This window comes from Papilio polytes, unplaced genomic scaffold (assembly GCF_000836215.1).
Source record: "Papilio polytes unplaced genomic scaffold, Ppol_1.0 DF823510.1, whole genome shotgun sequence".
Classification (NCBI taxonomy): Eukaryota; Metazoa; Arthropoda; class Insecta; order Lepidoptera; family Papilionidae; genus Papilio; species Papilio polytes.
In genome coordinates, this window is record NW_013525694.1 from 1,272,435 (window position 1) to 1,289,112 (window position 16,678).

The 16,678-nt window shown below is 31.8% G+C and overlaps 2 protein-coding genes across 2 annotated transcripts; one reads left to right on the plus strand and one right to left on the minus strand.

Annotated features, from left to right (window-relative positions):
- Positions 1-1,972: 1,972 nt before the first annotated feature.
- On the plus strand, positions 1,973-7,722 carry LOC106104630 (multiple C2 and transmembrane domain-containing protein 1-like). The gene is made up of 14 exons (XM_013284727.1): positions 1,973-2,474; positions 2,668-2,827; positions 3,085-3,227; positions 3,322-3,462; positions 3,543-3,735; positions 4,303-4,481; positions 4,562-4,766; positions 4,832-4,977; positions 5,143-5,298; positions 6,016-6,070; positions 6,154-6,263; positions 6,345-6,454; positions 6,897-6,994; positions 7,544-7,722. Exons 1-14 carry the CDS (start codon positions 2,035-2,037, stop codon positions 7,598-7,600), a joined length of 2,193 nt encoding a protein of 730 aa, XP_013140181.1. The 5' UTR covers positions 1,973-2,034; the 3' UTR covers positions 7,601-7,722.
- A 946-nt stretch (positions 7,723-8,668) lies between these two features.
- Positions 8,669-14,672, minus strand: LOC106104631 (cysteine sulfinic acid decarboxylase). Its single transcript, XM_013284728.1, has 4 exons — positions 14,281-14,672; positions 12,666-12,959; positions 10,233-10,600; positions 8,669-9,439 (listed from the first exon to the last, which is right to left on the minus strand). Exons 1-4 carry the CDS (start codon positions 14,539-14,541, stop codon positions 8,836-8,838), a joined length of 1,527 nt encoding a protein of 508 aa, XP_013140182.1. The 5' UTR covers positions 14,542-14,672; the 3' UTR covers positions 8,669-8,835.
- Positions 14,673-16,678: the final 2,006 nt, after the last annotated feature.

The following is a 16,678-nucleotide window of genomic DNA, read 5'->3' on the forward strand; positions in this document are numbered from 1 at the left end:
TAATTTTTTGTTAAAATGTTTAAGTTTACGTTTAAAGGTTCTAAATCATAATAAAACAAGACATGACAAAGGCGAAAAGATTTCCGGTTAAACATTAAAAACCTCTTACGTTGGAACTGAAAGCCGGAGTGTACAATTTGCGGCGCGCGTGACAAAATTCAGGGATTCCCCCGCACACGGCGCAGCGATATTTCAACTCTGCGGTGACGTCATATTACATTTATTTTACAACTGAACAAATCCCACAGTCCGGGATTAGATTGCCTCGTTCCAGATTTTACTTTTTTTGTCAAATGAGAAAAAGTATATTTAACATCTGTTGTTAAAACTATTGCTCGTAAAAAAACGCAGGGGCTCCTCTAATTTTCTAAAACAAATTAAACTATACTTCATATTACAAATAGGAACGATTTGTATTTTGGATTTTTGGACGTATTGCAATAACTCAAAAAATATTGGAAAATACGTGGACGAAGTCGCGTTCGCAAATAGATTTCGAAAAAGTGTACAATTGATTCGTAGAAATCAAACACGCTGGATGTGGGCAGTCACAATAGAATGGAGTACACACAACAAACTAAAAATATCATTCTCTTACTTAGAGATAGATTAGGCATAAATTTAAAAAGCGATCAAATCTTTACGTGTTCGTTACCCAACAATATTAAAATAGAGCGAAGTAATGATGTTTACAACACACTTATAAAGAAACCAGACATTAAAATCTAGATTTCAGGATGTACTGCAATCAAACCTAATAATTTTATAACAATTCATTAATGTTCCATTCACTGATAACACACCGTATCTTTGAGTCTAAATCTCTTGATAATAGTAACATATTGCTAAATATAATTGCCCATTTCATTATTTGCAGTGATTGCACAATATACAAGAACATAAAAAAGGTAATTATTATAATGTAGATAAAACAGAATATATAAAACCACGTGATTGAAGAACATGGTAATAAGTAAAAGAATACTCCTTTGTTCTATTTTGAATAGAAATCAAGCTAGTTAGAAATAACACATACAATAAACGATGTTTTAGGTCACATAGATGTGAAAGCTACGTAAAATAATTACATTTTACTAATAGCTCTCAGGTCATAGCCTGGCGACGCTTAAGCGGCACATGAAGTTAACTTCGACGCAAATTTAATACCGATAGCGTAACCAAATTTTAAAGTTGGAAACAAACAATCAAATTGTTTTACAAAATATCAGATCGTGTTAGTTTAGATTTTAATTATTTTGATAATTAGTACCTAAAGTGTTAATTAAGCTAAAATAATTATTAACAAATACAAAAATAGCAAATTAATTATGATGTTATCTCTGAAAAAAGTACCCAGTACAATAAACTTGTTTCTTTTAAAATGCATATCAAATAATCTTAGATTGTGATAAATAATTAATGTATTTTCTTTCAAATGTGTTATTATTTTCGCCTTATCTTACTCCATTTAGATAAAAATTCAACAAAACATCAAATATTTTTAAACAAAAACGATGTACTTCCTCTACTTAGGCCCAGACTCGACGACTAAATAACAGTTATAAAGCAGATGTACCAGCTATTGAAAAAGCTAATTATTTATTTAAATCTATGATAGATTTAAAAAACTTATTTTCACACATATTATTTGTTGGTTACCAAACTTTTTTAGCAATCGAAAACCTTTCCAGGTTTAAGAATGAATTTACAATCTGCACAATAGACGTAACATATATATGTATTTTATTTTTTTCTAAGCTTCACTATAAATCTTACAGCTGCATAGATTTAAAACAAGCAAAAATATATACGTAATTTCATAAAATTATTTAATAAAAATCGCGTATTAACATAAATTGTTAAAGATAGTATTGAACGTAATCAATAACTAAACAATCGATAAGATACGAGTTGTGATAAGTCGATTCAATCAATAGCAAAAAGGCACCAGACTAGTCTCATATCATTCGTTATAATGTTGACTTGTTCTACGCGTTGATTATACCAAAACATACATAACAGTGTCGATATAAAATGGGTGATGTGCAAAAAGTGGAACCGTACAACATCGCAAAAACTCACTTCCCAAAACTACACGAAAGAATACAAAACAAATATAATGAAATGCAAAAAAAGATTGAGAAGTCTAAATCGATAGATATGTTAATGTGCATTGGTGATAATTTTATATACAAAGAACCTAAACGACATCTTAGCAGTAGTGATGTTAGAAATGAATTTCAAGATAACGATAGTAACATTGAACATGAAAAGCTAAGAACAGAAACGATGACTATCGAAAATAGTAAAGAAATTAGTGCATCATATGAAGATGTTAATTTTAAAGAATTTGTTGTCACTGAAATACAAAATAATGTAGTAAATGAGAAAATGGAAAGTGAAAATGAAGATAATCTGTCGGATAACATATTTCTCAGTGATATGAGTAATTTTTCAAAAACAAGCTTGGAATCGTAAGTAGTTTTGCGTATTGAATTAGAAGACATAATGCTTATTAGAGAATAATACCACTAACTACTTTTATAAATAAACTCGTTATAAAACCCATGAAAAAGTGCGTATGGAAAAAAATTGACAACTTAATATATCACAGAACTATTTCTCTGTTTTGAATTGTTTTTCCCAATTGTGTTCATTTGTTTATAGTCTACAAGACATAGGAAAAGATACTGATGAGTCAAGCCTGCCACCTACACCTACAACGAAGTCAATACGTCAAAAAATTGGCTTACGTATGACAGCTGTGAAAGAAAGACGTAACGCTTATAGGGAAAAGAAGAAAGAAGTCAGAGAAAAAGTAGAAAAGGTACAACTGTAACTACAATAAAATTAAAAGCTTTGTTTAATACGTAGAGTTAACGTTCATTTATCTAGGAACATGTTGAAAATAATTATATTATCGATTCGTGTAAAAGCAATCAATTATAATAAAAGCGTAAATTTAATATAGAATTGCTAGTAGTTCATGTAACATTAGACTTCACCTTAAGAACACCACGTAAAGTGAATATTTAACTATTTTAATTATAATTCATAATATTCATGTCAATTATAATTTTGCAGCTAATTTTAACAAACACGCCCAACGATCACTTTGATAGATTTCTGAAAAGAACTAAATATGCAACTACAACTGTTGCATTAATTGAAGCCACTGGTTTTGAAAGTGATGATGATAGATTACGCTTTGTAAGCTGTCGGTTAAGGTAAAACGATTTTAAAACTATAAATTTTAGTTAACATTATAAAAATAAGACAGAATTTCTCATGTTTGTTTAACGGTGATGTTTTTAATTGTAGGTTAGGTATGGAAAAACGTAAATCGAAAGTAATCAAAACGAATAAATCGGTAGTAAAATGGCAAGAGATCATAAACATAAGTACGTATGACGAAACATTATTGGAGATAACCCTTTGGGATAGAGACATTTTTGTGGGCAAGTAAGTTGTTAAAACTTTTAAAACTCGAAACGTATTTACTAAATTTATGTCTAAACTTTAATATGATAACTTTACTACAGGTCCATTGTGGATTTATCACTTTTGAAACACGAAAAAACACACAAAATGCGGATCAACCTAGAAGGTGACGGTCGTAATATAAAATTGTTCTTTCTAATAACAATAAGCGGAACAGTTCTGAATAACACAATCCTCGACCTTGACGATTACCAAAATATTCGGAATAAATTAAACATAGAACGCCAAAAATTTGTAAGTCTTAAAGAAAATAAAAATTATTATGACCCTTCACAAATTAATACGTTTAAGTCATAGAGTAATTTTAAGCTAAATGGAAATTGTACAGTAGAATATAACTTTGCTTACAGATTACTTCTCAATTCCAAAGTGCTTTAGATATTTATCGGACTAGAATTACAGAAACCACTAGGAATCTTCATCGTCCCCCCTACCTTATTCTACATTCGTAGGATCGGCGCACCGGGTTTTCACCCTCCAAACAACTTTTTCATCCGTCATCTCAGTCATCACTACCTTCTTGATTATGTCAACTTTCACGCAATCCATCCATCTTATCTCTACCGGTGTACCCCGCCACATTCATAACTAACGTCCTTCTTGTTACATACGATTCATCCCTCCTCATAATATGCCCATACCACGCTAACCTTTTACTCCTTAATTTCTCAACCACTGGGGTTACTCCCAAGCGTCCTGTAATATACTCATTTCGTGTCTTATCCAATCGTGTTAAAAATCACCAATAATATTAGCTAATTATCCTAATCAATTATTCTTATTTCATTTATTAATTTGCAGGCATGGCATCAAACGTGGAAAGACTTCAAAGACGTTGGCTGGCTATCGATAATTGTCTTCGGTGCTAAAGGTCTACCCACTACGGACTGTTCTTGTATATTAAAACTGGACAATGAATCTCTTTACACCCATACAGTTCACAAAACAAACGAGCCAAATTGGATGAAGATATTTACGTTGTAAATAATAATATTCAAGCCATTTAGAAATTCAATTATTTTATGGACAATGTTAAAGATTACAATTATTCTTGTTTCAGTACAGTGACTGACATAACATCAATTCTAGAAGTTATAGTATTTGATGAAAAGAGGTCAGAGTATGTCGGAAAGATTTCGGTACCTCTATTGAAAATAAATACAACGGATAAAAAATGGTATGCACTCAAAGGTATTAATCAAAAGGAGAAGGCTAAAGGAAATAATCCGAGAATACTTTTGGAGATGGGAATTACTTGGAATCTCGTAAGTAAACATTTAAAACATATTTTGTAATTTAAATGCAGCGTAACATGTGTCTATTTTTATAGATAAAAGCATCAGCTCGTGTCATCAATCCGAAAGAAGCCGATTTATTGGAAACTGAGGATAAATTAGATAGGCATATCTTCGCACGGAATATAGCACGGGCCAAAGCAATATATTCCTGGATAATGAGCACATTCCAAATATTCAAGTAAGAGTTTATTTGTACTCTAATTCCCTATTTCAATTAATCAGAAAAAAAAACATCCGTAGTAACCTTTTTTCTGTGTTTCTTTGATTGCCTCAAAGTTATTTGCGTTCGGTTCATTTTAACCTGTGATTTATTTTCTATTATTAATATGGAATATATTTTCAGGACAATGTTTGAATGGGAATCCAGACAAAGTAATATAATCGCTTTGATCGCTTGGTTAATTTTTTGTTGGATCTTCAAAATTTGGATGTTACCCCTTCTTCTTCTCATACCGTTCGCGTGGTACAAACCGTCAAAAAACCCCGTACTAAGCAGTAAGTTAACATTAACAAACATCATTGTTGGCGCCTACGTCACCTTCATCTGGATTCCTTATTATCGATTACGGACATCACTATTGCATCACACGGACACCGCTATTGGACAAAACCATTTACTTCACTTTCTTAAACTTTGTTATCTCGCGCTCAAGTTATTCTTATTCAAAGTACCGCAGTTTCCTTATGTCCACATAATACAAGGCAGAAACAATAATCTTACTCCGTAATAATGCAAAAGTTTAGACACACTTTGGATGCATGTTGCCGCGTAATTCCTGAACTATGAAGATCTGGATATTGTTATACGACCGCGTTTGTTTTTTATTTGACATGTAAGTGAGATAATTGTTAGACATATACTTATGAATCACAATTATTTAAATGCATATGAATCATCTTCCTCCAAATAGAAAATGTAATTGATTTATCTTATCTTAAACTGTACGCTAAGTCTAAGTTTAGTCATTAGATTATTAATTAAAAGGATGTTTTTTTCTATGTATAAATTTTATAGGCCTTTAGTCGTTAAATCTTCCTAATCCTACTCCTGTAGGGTCGGCGCAACAGGTTTTTGTCATCCAAATAACTATCATACGCTAGTCGTTAAGTATAGATTTTTAATTTTATTCTTATAAGTCAACAAAAAAATCTTCAGGGCAAGATAAAATATTTAATATTTCAGATATTTATTACATTTTTAATAAATTCCAGTCAGAAGAAGGTTTGAGCAAACTCCAATAGAAGGCGAAGAAATTCCAAAACAGGATAAGGTGATAATAACAATCTGTTAAAAATCCCTCGTATTCTTACTTTAATTTTGAAATGAGTAAATAAGTAGGAATTTTATTTTCAGGAAGAGAAAAATTTAACACTTCGACAGAAAATAAATTCCCTCCAAGATATGGTACAGACTGTACAAAACGTAATTGGAAAATTTGCCAGTCTCGGGGAGAGCGTTAAAAAGTAAAAACGAAATTTAATTAACACTTACGATCAGAGTGTCCTCGATGCGATTCAACTAAAGAGCGATTTTCTTTTTTCCAGCCTTTTCAATTTCTCTGTACCGTTCGTGAGTTGTTTGGCGATATTCTTAATATTATTTATAACATTGGTTATGTATTTGATACCACTTAAATACATACTTATGATTTGGGGTTAGTATACTCGCATTGTGACATCACAAAAAATAAAATTATCTTTTATATGTTTCTTAACTTTTACCTAAGTAATTTTAACCATCTTAACAAAAAGAGATTATTATTTCATCCGTTTTTTTTTAACAACGCAACATGACATGCACATTACCTCTATTTTATGCATATACAGAGTTTTGTAACACAGTATGGTTGTATTGTTTTTAGTTTTATTATTTATTGAAAATATTACATAAAAACAAATTAAAAATATGCACAAATACGGCCCCGCAAAAACCATATAATTGGTTTGTCCACGGGTGCGGTGGTGTCGTAGTGGATAGCTCTTTGATTATTCATCGTTTTTAAGAAATCATACCTTAAAAAACATTACATTTAATTGTAGGTCGTTATTATATTTTTTAAACAATGTGTAAATAATGTTCCTTTTAATATTTTTCAGGAATACATAAATTTACAAGGAAAATTTTAAAACCAAATAGAATACCAAACAATGAAATCTTAGACTTGCTTTCGAGAGTGCCTGACGATGAAACTTTGGTAAGAACAATCTAATATTATAAGAAAGTTTGGAAGTCTGAATGGTTGTTTTTATGAAGGGTGAAAGGATCTTCGTGGCATATGAGAAAGACAAAAAAATAGATGTAGAGCACATTCTGGAAGAACACACAAGCTCATCATCATTACCAGCTCACTATAGTTCCCCACAGAGGGGCTCGGAGTCTAACCTAATAAGGGGCGAGTATGCCATAGTCAACCACGCTGGCCCACTGCGGTTTGGTTGACTTCACACATATCATTGAATTTCTTCGCCAATATGTTGCAGGTTGCAACACGATGTTTACCTTCACGGTGAGAAAGTCGGGTAAATTAGGTACATATGAAAATTCAAAAAATCGAAAATCATAGTGGAACACGGCGGGATTCGAACCCAAAACCTGTAGGATACGAGTCAAGTGCTTAAACCACTGAGTACTGACACGCCAACGACATACAAGCGATTTTACTCTTTTTAAACTCCTCGCAGAATATCTTAACAGCTGCATTTCATAATTTTTCAACTTATTGTTCACTTATTTTTGATTACAGATGGACTGGGAACAATTTTCTTTGGAAACTCTGTCCGACGAAGATGAACAGTTGTAACGATCGAGATCTGAATAAATTAATATCATAATATATACCTTAAAGATTTTCACCTGCTTTTATATTTTGTAAAATATTATAACTAAGAATAAATGTAATGAAACTTTTATTTAATTCATAAATTCTGGATTTCAATTAATTCGTAAATTGAGATTGAGATTGAGTTTGACGTTTTAGTAAAACTGCATATGGTCCTGTATTCTATATGATTTTGTTAATGTAATATCTATGAAGAAATCTAACTCTTTGTAACTGTAATCGTTGATTTCCTTTACTATATAACCATATCGTATTCGTTTAATGTAGTTAAATTATTTAGCAACAATTCCGTTACAGGTAATCAATGCAATTACGAATTTCTCATATCATAAATCATAGTGCTGGTTGAATATAACATCAATGGTGTTAAGCAGCACATACATTATCCACTAAATCTCCTATTTAGTATGCAAACAGTACGCGTTTAACTAAATCACTAATCATCTGATAGCTAAGCAAATTACAGCTTTGCCTTTGTAGACTACGAAATTGCATCACAACTAGTTGCCTTAATAATAATTCGTGCAATTTCAAGTAATAAATGTACATCTTTATTATGTTACTAGCTTTTGCCCGTAACTCCGTCAGTTTAGAATTAACCAAACTGAAAGTAAGTAGCTTATGTGTTCTTCCATACTTTGCTCTACATCTATGCCATATTTCATCGAGTACTGTTTAGCAGTTTAGGCTACAAACTCTAACAAACATCGACGCATCCATCCATCTAAGCTTTCGCATTTATAACATTAGTTAGATTGATTATTTTCTTCACAAATTACATAAAACGAACCACTTATACTAAGATGCTATACTACGAGTACATTATTGAGTGTGTGAAAAAACGGAATCTCACCGAAGTATAAAATTGTTTCAAACCAATTGAGATACAACTTTCATTTTCTGAATACTCTGAAAGGTATTTTTAATTTCTACATCTCGCCAAAATTAGTAAGGCCATTGAAAAACATATCAACTGTTCCAAAAAAACAACCACGTCGTCCTTAACCCTACATTAAATAAAATTAAAAATAGCTTTTATTTAACTTTATTTATAAATATAATTACTAACATTCACTACAATATCGATTTAATGTAATACAGCTATATCGTAAATTAAATCACAGATTACATGGTCAAATGTTTTGTACATAATTATCTAATAAAATGTTGTCAAATAAATTAATTTTAATTTGAATCTATACAACAATATCCGATCCGAGCCTTTCGAATTCATTAGCAAAATAGACCATATCTTTGTGATCTAGAGCTGAATTTTGAAAGACAATACGGAAAAAGTTAACGAGGTTGCCTTGCGGCTGATACGTGACCATCATACTTCCTTCTTTTATCATTCGTTCCTTAATATTGGGGGCGACCTTATGGAGCCTTTCTTTGTAATTTGAATCATTCTCGCAACCTCGTAGACATTTTGGCACATACCAAAACATAATATTAGTGCATTCGGGGTTCTCGAGTACGAGTTTGAAGCCAGCTCTTTGTTTGATGTGCTCCAAGAAATATTTAGCGTTATCGAATAGTTTGTCAATATGCTTCTCGAAACCGTCGCTACCTTTTGCTTTCCACATGAACCAAAATTTGAGGACATCAGCGCGTCGACCGCACTGGATGTGTTTGTCACCAGTATCGTACGACGTGTCGTAGAATTTATCCTTCTGGAAGAGATACTTCGCGTTGGATGAATGGCCTTCCTTTAAGACATTTTTGTGTTTCACCAGGAATGTTGAACATTGCTGCGGAGCTGCGAGCAGCTTGTGAGGATTCCATGTAACGGAGTCGGCTCTGAAAGTACATACAAAAGTTCTTAACAAATTTACTTTAGTTTTATATACAGTGTACTTTGATTTGTGACGTTAGAAGTTAACGACTGACACTGTCTCTACCTTCAACACTAACCTTAGTCAAGCTAATGACCGCCAGTTACTCGCACTGAACAAAGATTGCGTAAACTCGCGAACGCACCGCTATTCGCTCCAATGTTTTTTATTAGCACTCAAGGATGTGTTTCGCAATACAATATAACAGTTTATTATGATATAATAATAGCTAATAATAAAGCATTTAGGCAACTACATACTGAAGTCAAAATTTTTATTATCATTTATGAAAACAGGAAATTCAAATTGAAATTTTTGGTAATAAGGATAGTAGGCAAGTTAATTCTTTTTACCAAATTTCTTCCTTTGGTTGTTATTTCTAATAATTCTTGCTTTATAAAGTTAGTTAAGTCTAAATTTACTAAAAGCTGAACTTATTCGATGATGCCGGTGTGATTTTGTTAAAACATTTATGTGCATAAAATCTCAAAATTAAAAAAAGGTTACTGCTACGAACTTTGGGAACGATGACTCTATAATTAATAATAATAATAATAATATTTATTTATTACAGATAAAGATCCAATATTATGTTAGTATGTACATTTTTAATGGAATAATTAATCTATATATTGCGCCATATCTTTTACATATTTCTTAACCTTAATTATCATAGCCAATTTTTAGTTCCTTCTTTCAACGAATGTATGTTGTACTAACTTCTAAGAATTTTATTTTTAATTTTTAATTGTACTTACATCTCTATTCCGTTAAGAAGATGTCTATGTTTCTTCGACATCAAAGCGCCGCCGCCCCAAGCCGCGTCAACATGTAGCCACAGATTATACTTCTTGCATAGACCAGATATCGGTAACAACGGATCAAAAGCCCCAAAAACAGTAGTACCCGCAGTCGCAGTTACCATAAAAGGAGTAGATCCCGCATTTATTGCTTCAGAAATCTTGATTTCCAAATCCTTAACATCCATTTTACCCAAATCGTCTGTTTTTATCATGATACAATTGTCGCTACCGATTCCCATGAAGGAAGCCATTTTTTTAGTCGAATAATGTGCTAGTTCCGACGTAAAGAGTACTAACTTCGGTACAGCATACACTCCTTTAGTCTGTTGATAAGAAAATACTAGTTAGATATTACGATATTCAGAAATAAATTTTTGATTTGCTTTCATCGTTCCACGAAATTCTAATAAAGACTGCATTGCCTTTACAAGAACCAAATTAAAAACAGTTTTTATTTTTGATGCTTCGGACTCTAAAAGCAACTCGTTTTCATTCCGTCCATCAACACCTGTACGCAAACTGTGTGAAATATACAAAATGGTAGTACAATTCTCTCATACAATAAATACTGAAGATTTTTTTTAACACGAATAAAGTAAAAACATGTTCGTAAAAACGTTTGAAACGAGTGTAACGAAAAAATAAAAACGAAAGTGGTAAAAATAAAAATGTGCGAGTAAAGAAAACAAATGCTCGATTTGTAATTTCATAGAAACGCGAATTCTGCGTTTTACAACTTTTTTTTTATTCAACAATTGCTTAAACAAATACATATTCGCTGATGGACGTCTGTTATTTTTAACCAACTTCAAATACGAGGATCTAAATTCATTTTTATGCGTTTTGTAAAAAGTAGATTGGTTATATTTGCATCTCTATTTTAAATTAACAAATTCGATCCAAAAACACAGTCTACATTCATTAAAAACCATTTCAATTTATAATTATATGTATGTCTTTGTAGAAAACCTAATTTATAAAATCAAATAAGAATCAAATTTACTCTCTTAAGATACTGTATCAATTATTTAAAGATTCAACATTTAAATATGTTATTACAAACACAAACGATTTACGTTATGTTTATCTCGTAATTCTGCGGAAATCTCCACGATCAGAACAAATCGAAGCCAATCTAAGGACGTTCTTATAAATTTCAAGTTTACTAGTATATAACATTCATGTGTCGAGGCCCCGTCGGTATACTGCACGCGAAATATTCAGAATCATTAAATAAACGAGGTTAAGGTGACCACCAAACTTCCTACATAACTAGATTTGATGCCTTATATTTCTACTACGAGTGTAATACTATTGTAAACAAACAAATGTAAGTATTATTTATAAGTAACTAGCTGTTCGCGTGCGACTTCACCCGTATGGAATTATTAAAACTTTATTTTATTGTTTACATTTGTGATATTCTCAATTGCAAATGACTAAATACCAATTACGATACTATGGCAATCTTGCTTCCTTAATGTTGGCAGCAACTTATGGTCTTTTTCCCACATTAGGTGTTTTGATCCAAAATATTTACCCCCTAAGTTTAATGGCGTAAAAATATATAGCCTAGAGCGTGACGTGACAATAAAGACATGTGTGTTTGACAGACAAAAGTGAAAATTTAAAATTATAGTATATCACCAACATAGAATCCCAAATTACAAACGTAAAAAAAATGTTTATTCTCAAAAAAGTCAAAAAACGAAACTAAACGGCTTTCAAGTATTTCATAACAGTATATATATTCGGCGGCCATAATTCGGTTATTTTTAGAATAACTTTTACGAAAGAAAAATTTGCAAAATAAAGTTACGTAACGACACATTGTAAACTTCTGTTCTCAGTGTTCCGATTAAATTGAAATCTATCCTCTCTGCAGTAATGCCATGATTACTTGGTATTCCCTAGGCACATGACACATGATAGCTTTAATAGACTAAAATTCCCACTACGTTCAGGAATTCCCCTCATCTCTAGCTCTTGTGATGACTAGCACTATGTATATGACATGTTATTCTATGTAATTATTTTAGACGTCTCAATTTTCAACTCCCTACCACTCACACAGTAGTTCAATTGACATTCTGAATTCGAGTAGATTTTTTATAGAAATAAGCAAGCGACCACCTGAATTGACATCGGCAAAATCCGCATTGTCTACCTTTAATTGTCGAAGATTATATCCCCCTTATTATACCTCCTCACCTCTGTCAGCTTCACTTCGTCTTACGATCCTCTTTATTTTAATGAAGACAAAAACTAGGCCTTAGGAGTTATATTTCACCAAGCGAGCATGTCCATTCTTCCATAAATGGTCGTTGCTGGCCACCACTATTAACATAATATTATTTACTCTCATTCGCTCAATCATAGAATACTAACCTTGACATCTGGATAAAAATGATGTCTGGCGCAGCTGATCGCATAACCATTGGATATCGATCCTCCAGGACAGAATATACCGTCGCCATCACCATCCTTCCACCCAACGATAGCCCTCATTTCCCTCAGGACTTCTTCCTCCATTAAAGTGAACACAGGAGCCACTTCGTAAGTATAAACGCTCGGGTTCAAAGCATCAGTCAACCATTGTCCAATCAGACCGTACGGGTCCACCGTAGAGAACAACTGGTTCACGAAGTAAGGATGACCAGTATTGACAGAGTAACGTGCGACCTTGAAAAAAAATAGTAATTTATACAACAAAATAAGCTGGAATTTTAAAAGAACTCCACAATACGTAATAATTAGGCAACTATCATAAAAGATTAATTTTTATCAATCCAATGCACACCAAGAAGTATCCTTGCATCGTTTCAGTAGCTTTGTTATAATTTGTCATAAAAATAAGCACTACGTTATAAAATTATTAAACCACAAAGGATTAATTTTAAACTTCGCAATAAAACAACTTATCGCATGATGATCATATAAGGACTTCCGTTAGTTATAACTGATTACATTGGCATCTCAATATTATCTTATTAATATCTAACAACCTTATAAAAACCAACAACTTAATTTAAAATTAATTGAATACAGCTATTTTATTTAACTATAACAAAAGATTACTAGAAAACAAATGCTTCATACAAATAAAATACCTTTTGCGAATTTCCATCAAATAAAGCAAAACTATAGCAACTAATTACACTTTTTACTAAGAACCTTACTCAATTAATTAAATTGGCACAAGAAAATAGCACCAAAATGATTTTTTCATACAATTTTAAGAATTACACTATACTTTTTTATGGTAACTGGTATACATAACTGAGGGTTTCCACTGCAATGGAATTTGTTTGAAATATATTGACATCCTACAAAATTATGTCAAAACAATTCAAGGTAGTCGAAAACCATATTTACAAACACGGAAAAATAGATTAAAGACAGGAAACTACAAACTGGAAATTCACGTATACAAATTGTTCCGAACTCGGAACAAACGAGATAGATCGTAGGAATGTTTTAGTAACTAGGAAGTGAGTTGACCAAATTGAAATGGAGGATTTATTACGAATATTCGTGAGATCGTTTCCGTAACGTTTTCGACGAGTTTATTACTTTTGTGCATCGTGATAAAAATTTTGTCAACGTGACGTGTGATTTTGCGAAGTTTTTCTCATAATTGTCAAGGACATATTCATGATAGGCCCTCAGATCAGCACCCTTGTATCAAGGAACGCACCCAAAAATATTGCGTTTAAATTTCAAACAAAACATGTTTCATAATAATAAGTACTAACTAATTTTTTAGATATTTTATTGGTTCATATAATTCCTAGCAATTTAATTTCAAAATTGGGATAAACGTTTTATAGATCTTTTAAGTGGTTTATATTTAGAAATAATACAACGTTTATTTAGCTACTCGTGATCTGCGCCACCCGGAGTGAATTAAATTAAATCCGTTACTGCTGGATGTTTCATAAAATAAAAATGTATTAATTATTATAACTGATAGAGCTAATATACATGAAATAAAAATACTCACATCAGCCATGATGGCTAAAAGTTCATCATGTGATATAGGCCCTTCCCTTGGCTTCAAATCAATAACGCTTCTTATTTCATTCGGAGCTGCCCATTCCACCACCTTAGCCGATCTCTGAGATCTTCCGAACACCACTCTCTCGACCAACAAATCAACAGCCCTTCGTATAAATTCCTCATGTTTCGATCTCTCTGGGAGACTTTGAAACAGGCTTTCTTCAATCGCTTCCCCCGCTACTATAACATTAGAATCGGCAGGCATATTTATATTTTCTTTAGTATTTATAAATGGTTTTAACTAGATATTTAGTTCAACTTGCAATAGTTGGAAGATTAATTGATGCTTGCGGTCGGCCGCAGCCATCAGCGTTACGGTTTTGGCCCCACTCTGAAAGCGTAGCCTTCTTAAATACTCCGCACGACGTCAGTTCACTTTGTTAAGGTTACAACTTGGAGCGCATTATGGATGCAGATTTAACAATGTATAGATATGTTCATTTGTTTATAAAAATTAACAAAACATTTTACCTTTAGTTGCAGGTCTTCTCTATTCTTCTTTGCTCCTTTCTTAATAGAGTCGGTGAATTCAAATTTCCCTCTCATCTTAAAGTTATGACAAATGTTTTGAAGATATTGAAGGCATGCAGGAATTTTATTTATATTTAGTCATACTTAAAAAAATAACATCAATGTGAATTCTGCACGAAAAAACATTCAATAATCTAATGTACATAAGTTAATTAGTAAGAATGGTAAAAAAAAAAGTCTATACCTACTTACGTTTCCGAAAGAAAAGTCTATCATTTCCTTGTATAACCTCTTTTTGTACGAATACGTCATATTTATTATAGTTTATCAAGGGTAATCTTAAAACTTAACCACTTATTAGTCTATGTACTCAGGAACGAACTTAAAATTAACTGACGCTTAGTGCACTTACATTCTACGTGTATACGATGGAGCTACAGGATTTTAAAGATTAAATTAATTTTTAACAGAGTTCATGTCTTTTGATATCGTCTCTTTATAGTTATAAAGCGGCAAAAATACAATATTTGTAAGTAAGAAACATTTTACAGATTCAAATAAAATACATCTTTTCACTTTATACAGCTCTTTTCTTTTGGAGCTAATCTAAAAGTAGATTCAAAAGGAATAATGATATAAAATAAAATAGTATTAACTTAATCTATTATAATGTCATGAGTTAGTTAAACTCCACATTTAGTCTCAAATTCAATACTTCAACAGACCTATGTGCCTTATGCAAAATAATATTTTGATGATCAGTCGTATGTCGAACTAATCCACTTAGAACGGAACGCTTCATAACAATGTATACCCGATATATCCTCTCTTCTCTTATGATAGGTATAATTTTGTCCCCTAGACCTATTACCTCAATGATCACTTTATCTTGAACAAATTTGTACCTTGGAAATTCTTAAAAACAACGACTAAGAAACTATAATTATGCCCGCAAATATCGACCTTTTTATATCGTTGATATCCTTTTAGTATGTTAGGTAAAAGCAGATCTAAATAAAAAGCACCTTAGCATATAAACCAGTATGTCTCCAGTTCACTTTTAGTACAAATTTTACATAGTTTTCTTTATTTAGTTAAATATTGAAAACATAATTAAATTGTTTATTTTTTTACATCTGTACAATCAACTGAAACGAAATACATTTCCTATCGCCTTGACACTTAGTTTTTCGGTAATTATAGACATTATTCCCGCTAAGGAGTGATTTTTTTACATAACCAATCAACTGCGAAAAACAATGACAGTTTGTTGTTGATTAGTTACAGCTGTGGATCACGATTTTAAGACGAATTCACAATTTTTATCATTAATGTTTGTAAAATAGTAGTAGATTAAGTTTGTAGCCTAAACGGCTAAACGGATCTCTATGAAATTTGGCATGAATGTAGATGATAGTCCGGAAGAACACGTAGGCTACTTATTTTTGTTTTTTTGAATTCTACGCAGACGGAATCGCGAGCAAAAGCTAGCTAAACTACAAGAAGAGTCAAAAGTCAGTTGTACAGAAAGTTATTGTCGATAGAATCATTTCAATTTTAATTTCTTGTAAATTGCACTCTGTTTACTGAATTTTGTGTGTAAAAAAATATTCTGTTTTGTCACTAACATAATTTAAGAAACTTACTAACAATTTTATAAGCTGATTTTACGCTTGAAATCAAAGTTATTATTGTTATTATATTATTAAATAACATTTTTTTCTCATAATAATCAACGTGATTTTAATTAGTATGCCAACAGTCAATAAGTAATTTGAACGTAATTTATTCATTTCAACAACCTGTTTTTATAAATCCATATAAAGATCTTCATAACCAACACTTAGGTATCCTTAAAGAGTAAAAAGTAT